This window comes from Stegodyphus dumicola, chromosome 10, assembly GCF_044657685.1.
Source record: "Stegodyphus dumicola isolate Sdum_Otavi_A_Nest chromosome 10, ASM4465768v1".
NCBI classification, from domain to species: Eukaryota; Metazoa; Arthropoda; class Arachnida; order Araneae; family Eresidae; genus Stegodyphus; species Stegodyphus dumicola.
Genome location: NC_140777.1, coordinates 28,178,079 through 28,193,876, shown reverse-complemented (window position 1 = coordinate 28,193,876; position 15,798 = coordinate 28,178,079). Strand labels below are relative to the sequence as shown.

At 32.2% G+C, this 15,798-nt stretch overlaps 1 protein-coding gene across 2 annotated transcripts in view; it reads right to left on the bottom strand.

Annotated features, from left to right (window-relative positions):
* Positions 1 to 7,042, bottom strand: part of LOC146994933 (uncharacterized) — a 155,484-nt gene extending 148,442 nt beyond the window's left edge. Inside the window, exon 1 of one of the 2 annotated variants that reach the window (XR_015043378.1) lies at positions 5,498 to 7,042. Coding sequence is in view for 1 of the 2 variants with exons in the window: in XM_085824824.1 (XP_085680950.1) it covers positions 5,498 to 6,932 (1,435 nt within the window). In the remaining variant the exon portion in view is untranslated. The remainder of the gene's footprint in view (positions 1 to 5,497) is intronic. The other variant, XM_085824824.1, reaches the window with a different exon arrangement.
* Between the last annotated feature and the right edge of the window lie 8,756 nt (positions 7,043 to 15,798).

Below are 15,798 nucleotides of genomic sequence, written 5' to 3'. Positions count from 1 at the left end.
ATTATTTGTTCTCAAATTTACCGGTTTTAGTTTTTGACGTTGTACATCTGAGAGCATGCTTATTATTTAATTTTTCATACGTATTTTGCTAAGCGTTGTTTCTAAATGCTATTCATTAAAATGTTGATATCCAGGTTATTTTTGTACTACACTTTGCACGAAAGTTCAGCGTAAGTGATAAAACCAAAAAGAAGTAAAATGAAAATAAAACTATAAATTTTCAAGTTTAGGTTCAGGGTCACAAAAGCCATGCATTGAAAGCAATGAGAAGTTTTCAGTGAGTTGAAAAGTCGATTTGCTGTAAGGTCACGAATGTTAGTAGTGTGAGCTCTACTGCAGTAAAATAAAATAAAAATTTCGTAAATATTTTAGAATGCATTGCTAGTATGTAGCCATACATATCACTTTTCAAGAATTTATTGATAAGCTTTTTAATATTGATTAAGAACAATCGTATACTGATTTAATTTTTTTAGAAGAGGGAAAAATTGAGCAAATTATTAATAAATTTTGTAGAATAACTTTTACATTACTTTTCTTCGCCAAAATAAATATTAAAAGAGCGTTATTTTTATCGATCAGGATAAGTTTTCTATACAAGAAGCAGGTGCACAACAGTCACTTTTCCAATGTTATGAGTCACAATAGACGTTAGATAATAAATAATGAAAGAAAAAGCTGTGACTTTCTTTCACTCCAGCTGATGTATTTCATTAATAACATTTTTGCCGCAGGGAATATCTTCTGTGTTTGATTTAAAAGTGCCGATTATTTACGTGACCCTAATGATTTCCTTTTTAATTACAACGTAGGATGAAAAGGGGGAAAATTCTTTGTTATATTATAGTATATGCACATGCAGACAACGTAAGTTAGCTGTTAGCTGGATTACATGGATTTATTCTACCCTTGTATGCATTTATATTTCCAGAGACGTATATAAGACTGTTTCTAATGGGCTTCAGTAATTATGAACAAAATTGTATGAGCATACGTTTCATACATATATTTTCAAAAAATGTGGCATCGGGTTTTATTTTCTTAAAAAATAATTATCTTAGAAAACGTACTTCAATTAAAAGATTTCCTAAAATACAAGCACAGATTTTATGAAAATATTTCATTGCAAACATAAAAGTATTTTTTACATGTATCCTGTGTAATAAATACATTTTACAATAAATAAAATATTAATTGTGTTTTAATTAGTGAAATGCAAAGTGTTTGCTTGTTTTGGCGATTAATTATACCGTATTAGATAAAGAAGCACTATATATCACTTTTGCGGAAGTATAGCGATGCAGCAATGCAAAAAAATTTCGTTTAAGATTCTACTTACTTTGAATTACTTTGTAATCGTAAATGCATACATAGGAGCAATATTTATGAAAATATGCTTGCATAGCTATCTTTCTAAATCCTCTGAATAATGTTTGCGCCATAAAAATATGATACACTGAAAGCATTCAAGTTATTTATATAATGATTATATTACGGGTGTAGAAAAATATCAAATTATATTTGAGTTTTCGACAAGATTACTTAACTGAGGTAAAATAAGGGATACGAATTATTATTTGTATTCATTAAGCTAAATTTACTATTAAACTATAAAACAACTGAATTTGCTAAATTTAGGAATAACTATTTATGGAACTAGGACTGAGAATGTATTACATTAATTTGGAGGTTTATTAAATTGAAATAAATTATTTACTAATTTAATCATTCAAGAGTTTTTTTTTAATTTGTTTTATTTTCTTGTGTATGTTCCATAACTTCTTTACAAATTTTATCATCCGAAAATCTATAAGGAAGAAATTATGGAATTAATGTCATTTCCGAAGGACACGGTCACAGTGACATAACAAATGAAAAGTAATTATGGATAAACTACAGATAACTAATACGATATTATTTGCTTAAAAGAAACGTACATTACAATAAGAATGCGTAGTCGTATTAACATTACAATATTTAATAAATTATTATCATTTCTACTTCTCTGTAGTTTTTGTCTCTGCTATGCTTTAAGCGTCAAATCATCCGTAAATAACTAGACACGGTGAATGTGCAGGCATCTCAGCGAAATTATAGTGAATGTCAGTCCATGTTTACTTAGCTGTAATTGGTCGCAGTTTGTATTATGCTGGCATAAAGTTTAACAGTTAGGAGGGGAAAGCTTCGGCGTGACTTTCGCAGGTAGTTTGGGAGGCTTTGTTAATAAGGGGAGAGAATTCACTGCGCAGACGAATCCATGTTAAAATATGGGGTAGCTCTTTCCTTGAACATTGAAGAAGGGGAAAAATACGCGAATACTTTTAAAATTTTCAAAACGTGGCGCTAAGAAGCTAATATGCGGTGTTTGTTTGGTGCTAAGAAGCTAATACGCTGCTAAAAATATGGTGTTTGTTTACAAAACTAAATCGAGTTACTTTGCTGCCACTAGAAAATCCATCCAACAATTTCTTCATTACTTATATGAATGAATGGATAATAAAGAAAATCTATTAAATCCTCTCGGAGACTTTAGTACAAAGTTTTAATCATCAAGACTAGAAAACTTTGTTTCTGTGTTGGTAGAAGAGCTTTTATGATAGTGGAACCTAAATATTCGGGAAAGGGATTTTGTAACATGACAGAAAGTCATTAATAAGCGTTTAGCAGATCTTCCCTTCTTCCGAGGCAGATATTCTTCACTTTATTCTCCACAATGCCCATTCATTTTGAACTAATGCTGTACCTTGGTCTAAGCATTTTGCTCTTTTCCAGCCTTTCGTTGTGATCCAAAGCTTTTCTGTATTTTTTGCATGCCATGTATATTATGCACAAGAAAGTCAAAAAGCAAATGTGGTATTTTATGCATAAAGAAGGAAACGCTAAATGCTGTATTAAATTTTGAGCATCATTTTTGTTTCATTTTAAATACCATTTACATATCCAAATTCATATAGTTCAGTCATTTTAAAACAGATAAGGAACAAAATCATAATCTGAGTCTTTTATTTCTGTTGTTTGGCTTCATATTTTAGTTCTGCCCATTACTACAGTTGTTTCACGGTTAAGTAGAGCGTACAATGCACCTAAACCAAACATCTCAATGGGCCGATAAATCATACAATATGGAAATGCAGCTGCATTCGATCATTGCTCAGAATGATCTCGACAATAATTTGTGTATAGTTGATCACTGCCCAGAATGATTGTGAGGCCGTGACTGTAACGTGATTTTAACGTAGCATTACTGTAGTTGACAAAGTGGAACTGTTTATAGTAAAAAAATATTTAGAAAAGAAAATACCTCAAACGGATGCGCAATAATGCCGACGCAGCAGGATCGCTGAGAATTGGAAAGTTAGGAAACGGAATGCAGTTTTAAGGCTATAAAGTGAGGCTGGTTGGTATTATTGTACATATTTCTTCAGTTGAAAGACTTATCTTCCAATGGGCTAACGCATTTCCCATAGAAGTGGGATTCTCAAACTTTTTAGTTTTTGTCCCACATAAATAAGCATTAAAATTACGTGTACCATCTTATGCTATCATGCACTATCTATACCAAAACAGGCGCCATTTTGCATTCACCTCATCTTTTGTGCAAAAGTCGTACTACCAAAAATAGTGTAATGTACAATTAGCTACACATGTGCCATAGGTTTGAGAAAACCTAAACTAGACTTACATCACACTATAGGATCAAATGTGTGGCTATATTTCTAACCCACCGTGTAGATTAAAACATAGATAGTAATACGAATAATCACACGCGAAATCACATCAATAATCACATACGAAATCTGCAACTAAAATTAATATTTGTAATAATAATACTAATTTAAGTCAAGTTCTTAAATTTTACATAAATTAGCATTGATAAAAACGAATATTACATGGAAAGTGTTTGTGCTAATTAGTATAAGGATACAGAATCCCATAATATAATGCTTCTTATTATAACTCTTTATGGCCTCCTAACTAATATTGAGTTAATCATTCAGTCTAACTTTTCAGTTAGAATATAAATAATGTCTGATATATATATATATATAATTAATCACTCAGCGCTGATTAATATAAGCATGTAAAATGTATGAATATTTATTCCTAAATTACGCAACATTAGAATATATAACTATTTATGCCTAAACTATATATATTATATGCAATAAAAACTGTATGAAATACTTCGGATTCATCGACTAAAATTCTCGAGCAGATAAATACAGTTTTGACAACATAGTCTTCCCTTTTAATAATAAAAATATTTATTTTCATGTAAATGCTTCTTTACAGTTCTTCATTTAATACTACAAAAAGGTACCAAAAAATAGCATATATCAGCTTAGCTATTTATTATATTTATGTAGGCTATCTATGAAAATGTCATGTTTATTCCTCAAAAACATAAACAAACATCGGTATTGATGACAACTTCTTTATAACAATTACCAACTCAAAAGACTAAAATCTTTTGAAACATGGGTAGTTGTTTAACCGTAAGTGTACATTATAGTATTAATCATAATGAATTAATCGTAAGCTTAACAGCATCTCTTAGAATAATAAACGAGTTTAGCATTACTGTAAAATGTGTACGATTATTATTTGGCTGTCGGTAGGAAAAGCATAACATAATGTCATACTGTATTTAAAGCGCGAATTGTAAGATGTTAGATTTCATTAAAAAAGAAAAGACAACATATTGAATATATATTTATGTAATTCTAAATTAAAATTGAAAGAATTAACGGTAAGCTTAACAGCATCTGTTAAAATAATAAATGAGTTTAGCATCATGTATTAGATGCTGTTTCTAATGAAAGTTAATTTATTTAGAATTTGGTTTATGCATCAGACTAAAATCATTATCGTTACCATCCAAATGATGTAATCATTTCCGCCGTTTTTCAGTATTAAAAAAATAATATATACAATAATAAATTAAGCTTTTAACTCAACTAAGCATTTTATTGATATCCCGTTTCACTACTTATTTAAAAAATTATATACTTCTAAACAAAAAATTAAAAAAAAATGTTCTACATATTTTAAATAATATATTTAAATCTGCACAATTAAAAGTACACATTCACTTATAACTGTCCACAATTTCGTGTTAATGGTGACATATAAATTTTCAGTAATGGTTTCTTCTTTCAGTCAAAATTAAAATGCACAATTAATTAAGGAAGCATATGATTTCTGAAGTTATTAAATGCTTAACGGTATCTTTAAATTATAAAGTCATATTTCTCATCTAACATCTTATTCCACATATTAGCTTATAAAGTGCAACATTTCCTTCTGAAATCAAAAGATGGATTTTGTCAGCATGAGAAAATTTATTTTTCTAAATACTATTAATTAATTAATAATTAATTATGTTTCTTATAAACGTATTCCAAAAGGACACCAAAGTTTATTTGTGCAGGATTATATATATATTAATAAATTTACTAAATATTGGCATTAATAAAAATATAATTTATTCACTTACCCGAAGACGGTCTCGCCGAATATCGACTACAGTACACCCAGACTGGCCAGGCGCTGTCACCAGTCAACTTCCCTTTCTCTGATATTGCACTAGATTCACCGAGTTGTAAATTTTTACTAAAATCTGTCCCACTATCTATGTTTTTTGATTGAGGTAACTGCTGTTCTTCGGGTGAACAATTATTGTCTGTATCCTTCGAATTAATGTCGTGGAAACACCCAGTTTTTGTTCCTTGGGATAATGGGTCTACAGTTTCATTTATCTTAGCATCTTCCTTTCGTAAGTCGTTTTCCTGTTCTAATGAGTTTTTCGCGGTTGAGTTTGTGGAGCACCATCTGCTTGTTTCTGCAGAACACCTGTCACCTTCAGAGTTCGGCTGTGTGGCAGTTTGAGAGACAATCCCGTTATTTTTGGCAAAGTTGTTTCTTAATTTCAGCTGCAACTTCATTAAAGAAGGTTTATCATTTCCCAAGGTTGGCGATGAACAGTTTTCTTCGGAGCTATTAAAGTTTCGATGTTGGTTTGTAGTATTTTCGAATGGTTTCACATCAAGTACTTCTGATTTATTTGGATCTTTAAGGCACTTCTCCACTTGCTGCAGTTCTTGGGATATAAATTTATCGGCTGAATGTCGGGCACTTTTTTCTTCGGAGAAGCTCTGGAGGGATTTGAATTTTATGGGACTATCATCTATAGGACTGAAACTGTTAATTGGAACAATTGTACCATCCGAGGATACAGCAATTGTTTTAACTACCTTATTGTCTTCCAAATTAGAGATTTCGCTCTCATCACTGATGGATATAGCTTGTCTTCTGGATTCTTTTTTCAGCAATCTTGGCTTCCAGCCTTTTGAGTTTTGTTTAGAATTTACATTGTCAAAAAAATCGTAATTCAAATTGCAGTTGGAATTGAAAGCTTTCAAATCAACATGCTTTTCGTTAAACCTAGAAATATATACCTCATTTTGGTATAGTTTTGGACTGTTACACAATTCAGGAGATGTAATTTTCTGACCTTCCCAAACCTCTGTGGTGCTCACAACTGGGCTAATAATGGATTTTTCTAGCGGAGATACCGCAATTTCTTCTTTGCTGCATAGCACGCAAGTTGGCAGAGAAGAATTCAGGTAGTAACATATACTGGAATTACTGTCTAGTGTGTGATGACTATGGAGATAAAGAGCGTCGAAAGATGTGTCTATTTTACACAGTGTTTGTGTTCCGGGAAATCGGTAGAGGTCGTCGCTTTGTGCTTCGACGATTTTGCCGCCTAAGCCCCGCTGGTCACCCGTCTGACGGTGGTTGGCCTTGGGGCCGAAGTCGGGCGCTAGGATCCTGTCTATCGAGAAAGTGAGCAACTCGCCGCCGCTGCCGCAACGAGCGGAGGGCGGATCAAGGAGGCGAATGACGGGCGGTCCGCCTCCCAAGTCCATCCGGCACTTTCAGATGGCAAAAATTTTCGGCAACTGTATCTTTAACCGGGTATTCCCTGCTGAGAATGCTCGTGTGTTTTATAGCATGACGGACTGTGTTTTTTCCCGCCTTTTTTCGGGATGGTTTGGAAACCGAGAAGCATCGATCGTTTTGCTTTTTCTTCTCCGATATTGCTTATAGGACGAGAGCAACTCCGAATCCCCGCCCATTTTCATATGACGTCGTAGTTAAGGAATTTCATGTGGTATGCTGATCCTATTGTCGAGGTAGGGAATGATAAGGGGGGAGAGAAAATGTTGGTTTTAACCTATAAAACGGATCGTTTGTTTGCAGTCGTGAGACGAACACCCACAGAGTGGGGACCTCCCACGGATCATTACATGGCGACGTGAGCTTTTAATTGCAGCCGACATTCCTATACATCGCTTTGCAGAAGTAAGTAATTATATAGAAAACAAGAATATTTTAATACAGTTACGGATTCATTAATGCAAAAGACCTGCTTGTTTTATTATTTTGTTTTGCATGATGTACAAAAAGCACGTTTCTAACAGTTTATACATTATATCCATTTATTCTAATTCAGAATTTTTATTCTACACAATTTTATTAATTTTTTTTCATGCTGAAAGTTTTTTTTAAATCACATTTAAATTTCAAAAATCTTAATTGTCAGAACAATGTTAAATATCCATACTGTGCGCGCATCTTTTCCCCCTTTAGTGAGCCTCGGCAGATCTTTATAGTATTCAAGCAGGAGAAATGGCTCTTTTTTAGAGCCAAATTAGTATCATAAGTTAAATTTACTCGTTTAATTTAGTGGGAATGAAAGAAAGAATACAACAATGTTTTTTTTTGGGGGGGGGCAAAAAAAGGAGAAAAGCGACCCCAGTGTATGTTAGCTAATACGCCGAACAAATAAAAAAATACAGAGAAAAAGTCTTTATTAGAATAACATTATTCCTACAATTTACTGATCATGAAATTAATGTACCATTTAGTTGCAAACAAAGCATTTTTAAGATGGAGCTCCATAGGTTCTATAAAATTTTACTGCATTTTAAGAATTCCTCTAGCCCAAAACGTTTAAGGAACTGTTATTTATTCGACAACATCATTAAGTATGCAATTATAGTTTTGCTTTTATAACTAAAGTAATACGAAATATTTAATAAAACTATAAAAAATCTATTTTTTATGAAATGAAAAGATCCCGAAATTAAGCAACAAGTATTATAAAACGCGTAATGTTTCTTACATTATCTGAGTTTGAAACAGCTTGCTACCATAATTGCATAATTGCTTCATTTGCTTTTCCTAAATTAAATAATTCAATTTGATAAAACAGAATTCATTGGATATTTATCAATACATATTTGAATGTCATCTCTACAAACCACAGTCAAACCCCTCGTTAACAGGACATTTACAAGGACAAGGCCTTTGCCTGTTACCAGAGAGTGGCACTAAATGTGACTGCAATGGTTTTTGACACCCAGGGTTAGGGAATTTAGAAAATGGTAAATGCTCGATGAAATGGAGCATCCTTTAACGGATCTTCGATTGTACACTGATTGCCCATAATTTGTCCTTTCATAGACGCCATATATTCTTCAGTAGCTGAATGGATTAAGACCTACAAATACTACAAATACGTCCTGATTTTTTCCTCCGAGCAGATGAATGGAATAACTGGATATTGCTGAGTTGTTCCTCATATGTAACATAAATGAGTCAGCTTCTATTTGAAAAACTCTTCGATGATACAATACAGTCGATTAATTAGACTCGCAAAATGTTAATAAATTCTTCCGATTCACTATAAAAAGATAAAATTTTATGAATTTTTCATAAAATATGAGACATAACCTGAGACCTCTTTTTAGATTTTATTCAACATGAAATTTGTTCCACATTTACTCCAAATATTAAAGTGCTTTAAAAATTAATAATTTAAAATATTTTTATTATTTAAACTATGTATTTGCAAACTGAAATCTACAGGACGAGAACATATTTTAAAAGTAATTGCAGTCTTTGCAAAGGAAAATCGGCATGATGATGAAATGCTTTAAAACTAATAGGAACCTTTGCAAATAGAAATATGTACGCTACTAATCACATTAACAAGATACATCGCAAAGACTGAAGCATAGGCGTGTTATTTTATATAAATTTCTTTTCTAAGAAACGTACGTGCTTTATATTCTCAGACTGGATTGGATTGAGCAGAACTGCTAAAAGAAGTACTGCCTGCAAAGCAATGAAAGAAGAACTTTTCATGAGCTCCACTAAAAGAAGAACTTTCTAAGATAAAATGACTGATATTTACGAAACCAGTGGGAAAAACATAAACAGAACTTGAGCCCACTTTGTTTTACAGCTTTAACTATTCAGTGTCTGGTAACCTTCTTCGCAATCTAACATAAAAAATAAGTCTACCATACTAATAGATAAAAATCAAGGGTTTGGTAATTTTAGCAAAAATAACTTCCTCTCGGTTACAATATTTTTCAGGCATCAGTTCGATGGTGGGAACAATTGTGTAGTGACTTTCAAAATTTTGAATACGCATTTAAAAATGAAACATAAATTAGAAAAATTTAATAACGATAAGTTTCTATTCCCTATCCTCAAATGGCTTTATAAAATATTATTTAAATTTAATTCTGAAAGGGGTTATGTATAATTAGCCATTAATCAACGCCAGTTCTCAGAGTAAAATGCCATTTTGCTGATAGATTGTGGTTTGGAGTTATTCGGACGTCAAATACTGGTATAACAGAAATAGACAATTTTTGACAATGAATGGGAGATCAGAATCTGTTGGTCCAATGGCTGTTCGAGGTAAAAACACTATGTATGTTTTTATCAGAGATACAAAGATTTTGTTCTAATAAAATCTGCAAAAATTGGTTGATAATTTGATAAAAACACCTTTTTTAGAAATCAGATTTCTTACAAATTACCCGAATTCTTTCAGAAAAACAAAAATAAGAACTTTAAAAAATTTTAAAAATATTCTTCAAACTTATAGATAGAATTTCATTATTTTCGAATTCAACCTGATGAAGTTTAAAAAACTTCACTTTTCCTACCTTTCCTAATGACTCTGTCTGATATTTTGAAATTTTGTATAGCCCAAAATTTACAGCAAAGTGTATTTATTTTAAGTTATTTGCTGGCAATTTTAGATAGAAATAATTTTTTAAACATATTTTTGTCTAAATTTTGCCTTATAGAAAAAAAAAAAAAAAAAAATCAGTGCTATGTATAGATCAAATTTAGAGTCTGTAGAAAACTGAGATGCTTTTAAAATAAATTGATTTATCTTATATGATTATTCTTAGATGGAGCTAAATGTCTCTAATTTCTTCGTCTTTACAACGTCTCTAATTTCGCATCGTTTGTCATGTTTACTAAATTCCAAACTGCAAAGACTGAGAACTGGATTTTTCAGGAATTATCGTATGTCTGCTATGGTGGTGTACGTTAGTGCTTCCAGCTAACAACTGGGAGATCCAAGGTTCGAATCCCGACAAGGGCAGAATCGGCCTTTCACGTTTCCAGCTTTAAAGGAGAAAAAAGAACCTAATCCTTCCTACACAGTGAATCTCAAAATCATAGAGATGTTTTAAAAACATTACAACCTCATATTTGCAGCAAAGCCTGCGAGAGCTTAAAATTAAAAAAAAATTGTTTGTTTTGTACGGAAACATACGATACCCAAGTCGATCCGTAATAATTTTTGCTTAAAGTTTTAAATTGTCAGATCCTGCATATTCCTTATTTTTGATTTTACAAACCCCCTTTTAAGGCAGATATTTGATAACAGTTGGCAGATATTTCTGTCACCTATTCCAGCACCTATGTGAATGTCGTAACACTGACTAGCTAAATTCGAAGCTCCTCATCTTTCCTACTTTCCTATTAATTATAATTAAAAATATTCGGCATTTGACGAAAAGGTTTTACAACGAGAGGAATTCATGATAGTGAAGGTTTCTATATTTTATCAGATTAGATTGAGTGGCTAAGTAAAGCGCACGAAGGCTATGTAGCTCAGGGGGTACGGTGTCTTTGTAGAGTATATTTTAAAAGAAGCTATTTCCTATTTATATTATACACAGGAAAAATACCACGAAACATTCATGCGGTCAGCCGATACACAAGGATTTGAAATTCGGTTAGAACTGTAAATCTTCGGCAGTCTGATCCATTTAGTCACTGGTGAGCTTCTGTGTAAGATAAGCCTAATCGAAGGATAACCCAGTAGACAATAGGTCAGCAAATTGGGCAAAACAGTGTAAGCGACATTCGTCTGCAGACAATGAGCAAATCTGATTATGACAAACTTTACCAACTGTAGAATTTTCTTAATTCATAGAGATTATGCAATTGCTGAATTACATTTACAGGAAAATTAAAACTGCTTAGCTAAACTTTGAAGAATATCATACGTTTAAGAAATCAAAATAAAATGAATGCATTTATCTTTACAGAAAACAATGATAATTACAAAAGTAATCGGTATTCAAAGAACTGCAACCAGTCATGTTCAGTATGTTTTTTGAATCCGATCATGAACATGAGTGGTTATGCAGTTTAAATTATCCTTAAACAAACTAAAATTTATTTTATGCTCTAAAATTACTTTTAATTTGTTTAATGATGCTTGTTTAGAACAGCAACCACTAATAGTTACATCTGCGGTTCGAATCCCGGCAAAGGGCTGACTGCATGGGCGTTTTCGCAGTTTTTCCCATGTGTAACATGTATACGATCTAGTTTTCCTTAGCAAGTCCTCTTCAAAGGCATCTCTCCCCTTGGGCAGATAGCCTTCGAGTGCTTTGGCGTTATTAAAATTAACGAAACTAAATCAAACCGTTCCTTCAGGGTCCCCATTTGATTATTGATATTTTTAAATGAGCTACAATATCGTCTACTGTCACTTCAGAAACAATTGTTTTATGATTTTAACATTTGCTCCTTATGTATGTAATGCATTAAAATGATAAGAGGAATGCATTATATGCATTAAAGAGACAATGTTTTTTATTCCTTCAAGAATGCTAATATTCTTTTCTTTACAATTAACGGTATAGGGTTACATCCTTTTGACTATTCACGAAACTGCTGAAAACGTTTGGTGACTCACTTGACAACAAAAACAGTTTCTGATGTTGCATTTGATGCGAAAGTACTTTTGCTTTCAACGGAATAGCTTACGTTAATTTCTTCAGGAAGCAACTTTATTATTTATAAAATTGCTCTCATTATTGTTATTTTTCACTCTTCTCAAGCCCACTAGCGGTCTAGTGGGCAGGCCATCAAGCGCCCGAGCGATAAAGTGGCAAAACTCTGGCAGTTCGACTTCATTTCCAGGCGAACTAGCTGACTGCACGGGAATTTTCGTGATTTTACCCATACATTACTTTGATACGAGCCAGTTTCATTAGAAACTCTTCCACGAAGTATTCCTTCTCTTAGACAAATAGCCCTAAGTGCTTTGCCATAATCAAATGAAATAAACTTTGAACAAATATACAGTCGCAGTTCGCTGATAAAAGGATATTAAAAGTATTGCTGTTAAATTTTAAGCCGAACAGTGATTTGCTTGACGCCAGCCAGCAACAATCAACTACTCAAAAAAAAAAAAAAAAAAAAAGTATTAACGTAGTTTATAGTGGGAAATTTATTATTTACTTGTTTAATTGCAAAAGCAAATAAACAAAGGATTTTAAAGTCTTCAAAAAAACTGTAGAAATTCTTCCGATTCACTATAAAAAGATAAAATTTTATGAATTTTTCATAAAATATGAGACATAACCTGAGACCTCTTTTTAGATTTTATTCAACATGAAATTTGTTCCACATTTACTCCAAATATTAAAGTGCTTTAAAAATTAATAATTTAAAATATTTTTATTATTTAAACTATGTATTTGCAAACTGAAATCTACAGGACGAGAACATATTTTAAAAGTAATTGCAGTCTTTGCAAAGGAAAATCGGCATGATGATGAAATGCTTTAAAACTAATAGGAACCTTTGCAAATAGAAATATGTACGCTACTAATCACATTAACAAGATACATCGCAAAGACTGAAGCATAGGCGTGTTATTTTATATAAATTTCTTTTCTAAGAAACGTACGTGCTTTATATTCTCAGACTGGATTGGATTGAGCAGAACTGCTAAAAGAAGTACTGCCTGCAAAGCAATGAAAGAAGAACTTTTCATGAGCTCCACTAAAAGAAGAACTTTCTAAGATAAAATGACTGATATTTACGAAACCAGTGGGAAAAACATAAACAGAACTTGAGCCCACTTTGTTTTACAGCTTTAACTATTCAGTGTCTGGTAACCTTCTTCGCAATCTAACATAAAAAATAAGTCTACCATACTAATAGATAAAAATCAAGGGTTTGGTAATTTTAGCAAAAATAACTTCCTCTCGGTTACAATATTTTTCAGGCATCAGTTCGATGGTGGGAACAATTGTGTAGTGACTTTCAAAATTTTGAATACGCATTTAAAAATGAAACATAAATTAGAAAAATTTAATAACGATAAGTTTCTATTCCCTATCCTCAAATGGCTTTATAAAATATTATTTAAATTTAATTCTGAAAGGGGTTATGTATAATTAGCCATTAATCAACGCCAGTTCTCAGAGTAAAATGCCATTTTGCTGATAGATTGTGGTTTGGAGTTATTCGGACGTCAAATACTGGTATAACAGAAATAGACAATTTTTGACAATGAATGGGAGATCAGAATCTGTTGGTCCAATGGCTGTTCGAGGTAAAAACACTATGTATGTTTTTATCAGAGATACAAAGATTTTGTTCTAATAAAATCTGCAAAAATTGGTTGATAATTTGATAAAAACACCTTTTTTAGAAATCAGATTTCTTACAAATTACCCGAATTCTTTCAGAAAAACAAAAATAAGAACTTTAAAAAATTTTAAAAATATTCTTCAAACTTATAGATAGAATTTCATTATTTTCGAATTCAACCTGATGAAGTTTAAAAAACTTCACTTTTCCTACCTTTCCTAATGACTCTGTCTGATATTTTGAAATTTTGTATAGCCCAAAATTTACAGCAAAGTGTATTTATTTTAAGTTATTTGCTGGCAATTTTAGATAGAAATAATTTTTTAAACATATTTTTGTCTAAATTTTGCCTTATAGAAAAAAAAAAAAAAAAAAAAATCAGTGCTATGTATAGATCAAATTTAGAGTCTGTAGAAAACTGAGATACTTTTAAAATAAATTGATTTATCTTATATGATTATTCTTAGATGGAGCTAAATGTCTCTAATTTCTTCGTCTTTACAACGTCTCTAATTTCGCATCGTTTGTCATGTTTACTAAATTCCAAACTGCAAAGACTGAGAACTGGATTTTTCAGGAATTATCGTATGTCTGCTATGGTGGTGTACGTTAGTGCTTCCAGCTAACAACTGGGAGATCCAAGGTTCGAATCCCGACAAGGGCAGAATCGGCCTTTCACGTTTCCAGCTTTAAAGGAGAAAAAAGAACCTAATCCTTCCTACACAGTGAATCTCAAAATCATAGAGATGTTTTAAAAACATTACAACCTCATATTTGCAGCAAAGCCTGCGAGAGCTTAAAATTAAAAAAAAATTGTTTGTTTTGTACGGAAACATACGATACCCAAGTCGATCCGTAATAATTTTTGCTTAAAGTTTTAAATTGTCAGATCCTGCATATTCCTTATTTTTGATTTTACAAACCCCCTTTTAAGGCAGATATTTGATAACAGTTGGCAGATATTTCTGTCACCTATTCCAGCACCTATGTGAATGTCGTAACACTGACTAGCTAAATTCGAAGCTCCTCATCTTTCCTACTTTCCTATTAATTATAATTAAAAATATTCGGCATTTGACGAAAAGGTTTTACAACGAGAGGAATTCATGATAGTGAAGGTTTCTATATTTTATCAGATTAGATTGAGTGGCTAAGTAAAGCGCACGAAGGCTATGTAGCTCAGGGGGTACGGTGTCTTTGTAGAGTATATTTTAAAAGAAGCTATTTCCTATTTATATTATACACAGGAAAAATACCACGAAACATTCATGCGGTCAGCCGATACACAAGGATTTGAAATTCGGTTAGAACTGTAAATCTTCGGCAGTCTGATCCATTTAGTCACTGGTGAGCTTCTGTGTAAGATAAGCCTAATCGAAGGATAACCCAGTAGGCAATAGGTCAGCAAATTGGGCAAAACAGTGTAAGCGACATTCGTCTGCAGACAATGAGCAAATCTGATTATGACAAACTTTACCAACTGTAGAATTTTCTTAATTCATAGAGATTATGCAATTGCTGAATTACATTTACAGGAAAATTAAAACTGCTTAGCTAAACTTTGAAGAATATCATACGTTTAAGAAATCAAAATAAAATGAATGCATTTATCTTTACAGAAAACAATGATAATTACAAAAGTAATCGGTATTCAAAGAACTGCAACCAGTCATGTTCAGTATGTTTTTTGAATCCGATCATGAACATGAGTGGTTATGCAGTTTAAATTATCCTTAAACAAACTAAAATTTATTTTATGCTCTAAAATTACTTTTAATTTGTTTAATGATGCTTGTTTAGAACAGCAACCACTAATAGTTACATCTGCGGTTCGAATCCCGGCAAAGGGCTGACTGCATGGGCGTTTTCGCAGTTTTTCCCATGTGTAACATGTATACGATCTAGTTTTCCTTAGCAAGTCCTCTTCAAAGGCATCTCTCCCCTTGGGCAGATAGCCTTCGAGTGCTTTGGCGTTATTAAAATTAACGAAACTAAATCAAACCGTTCCTTCAGGGTCCC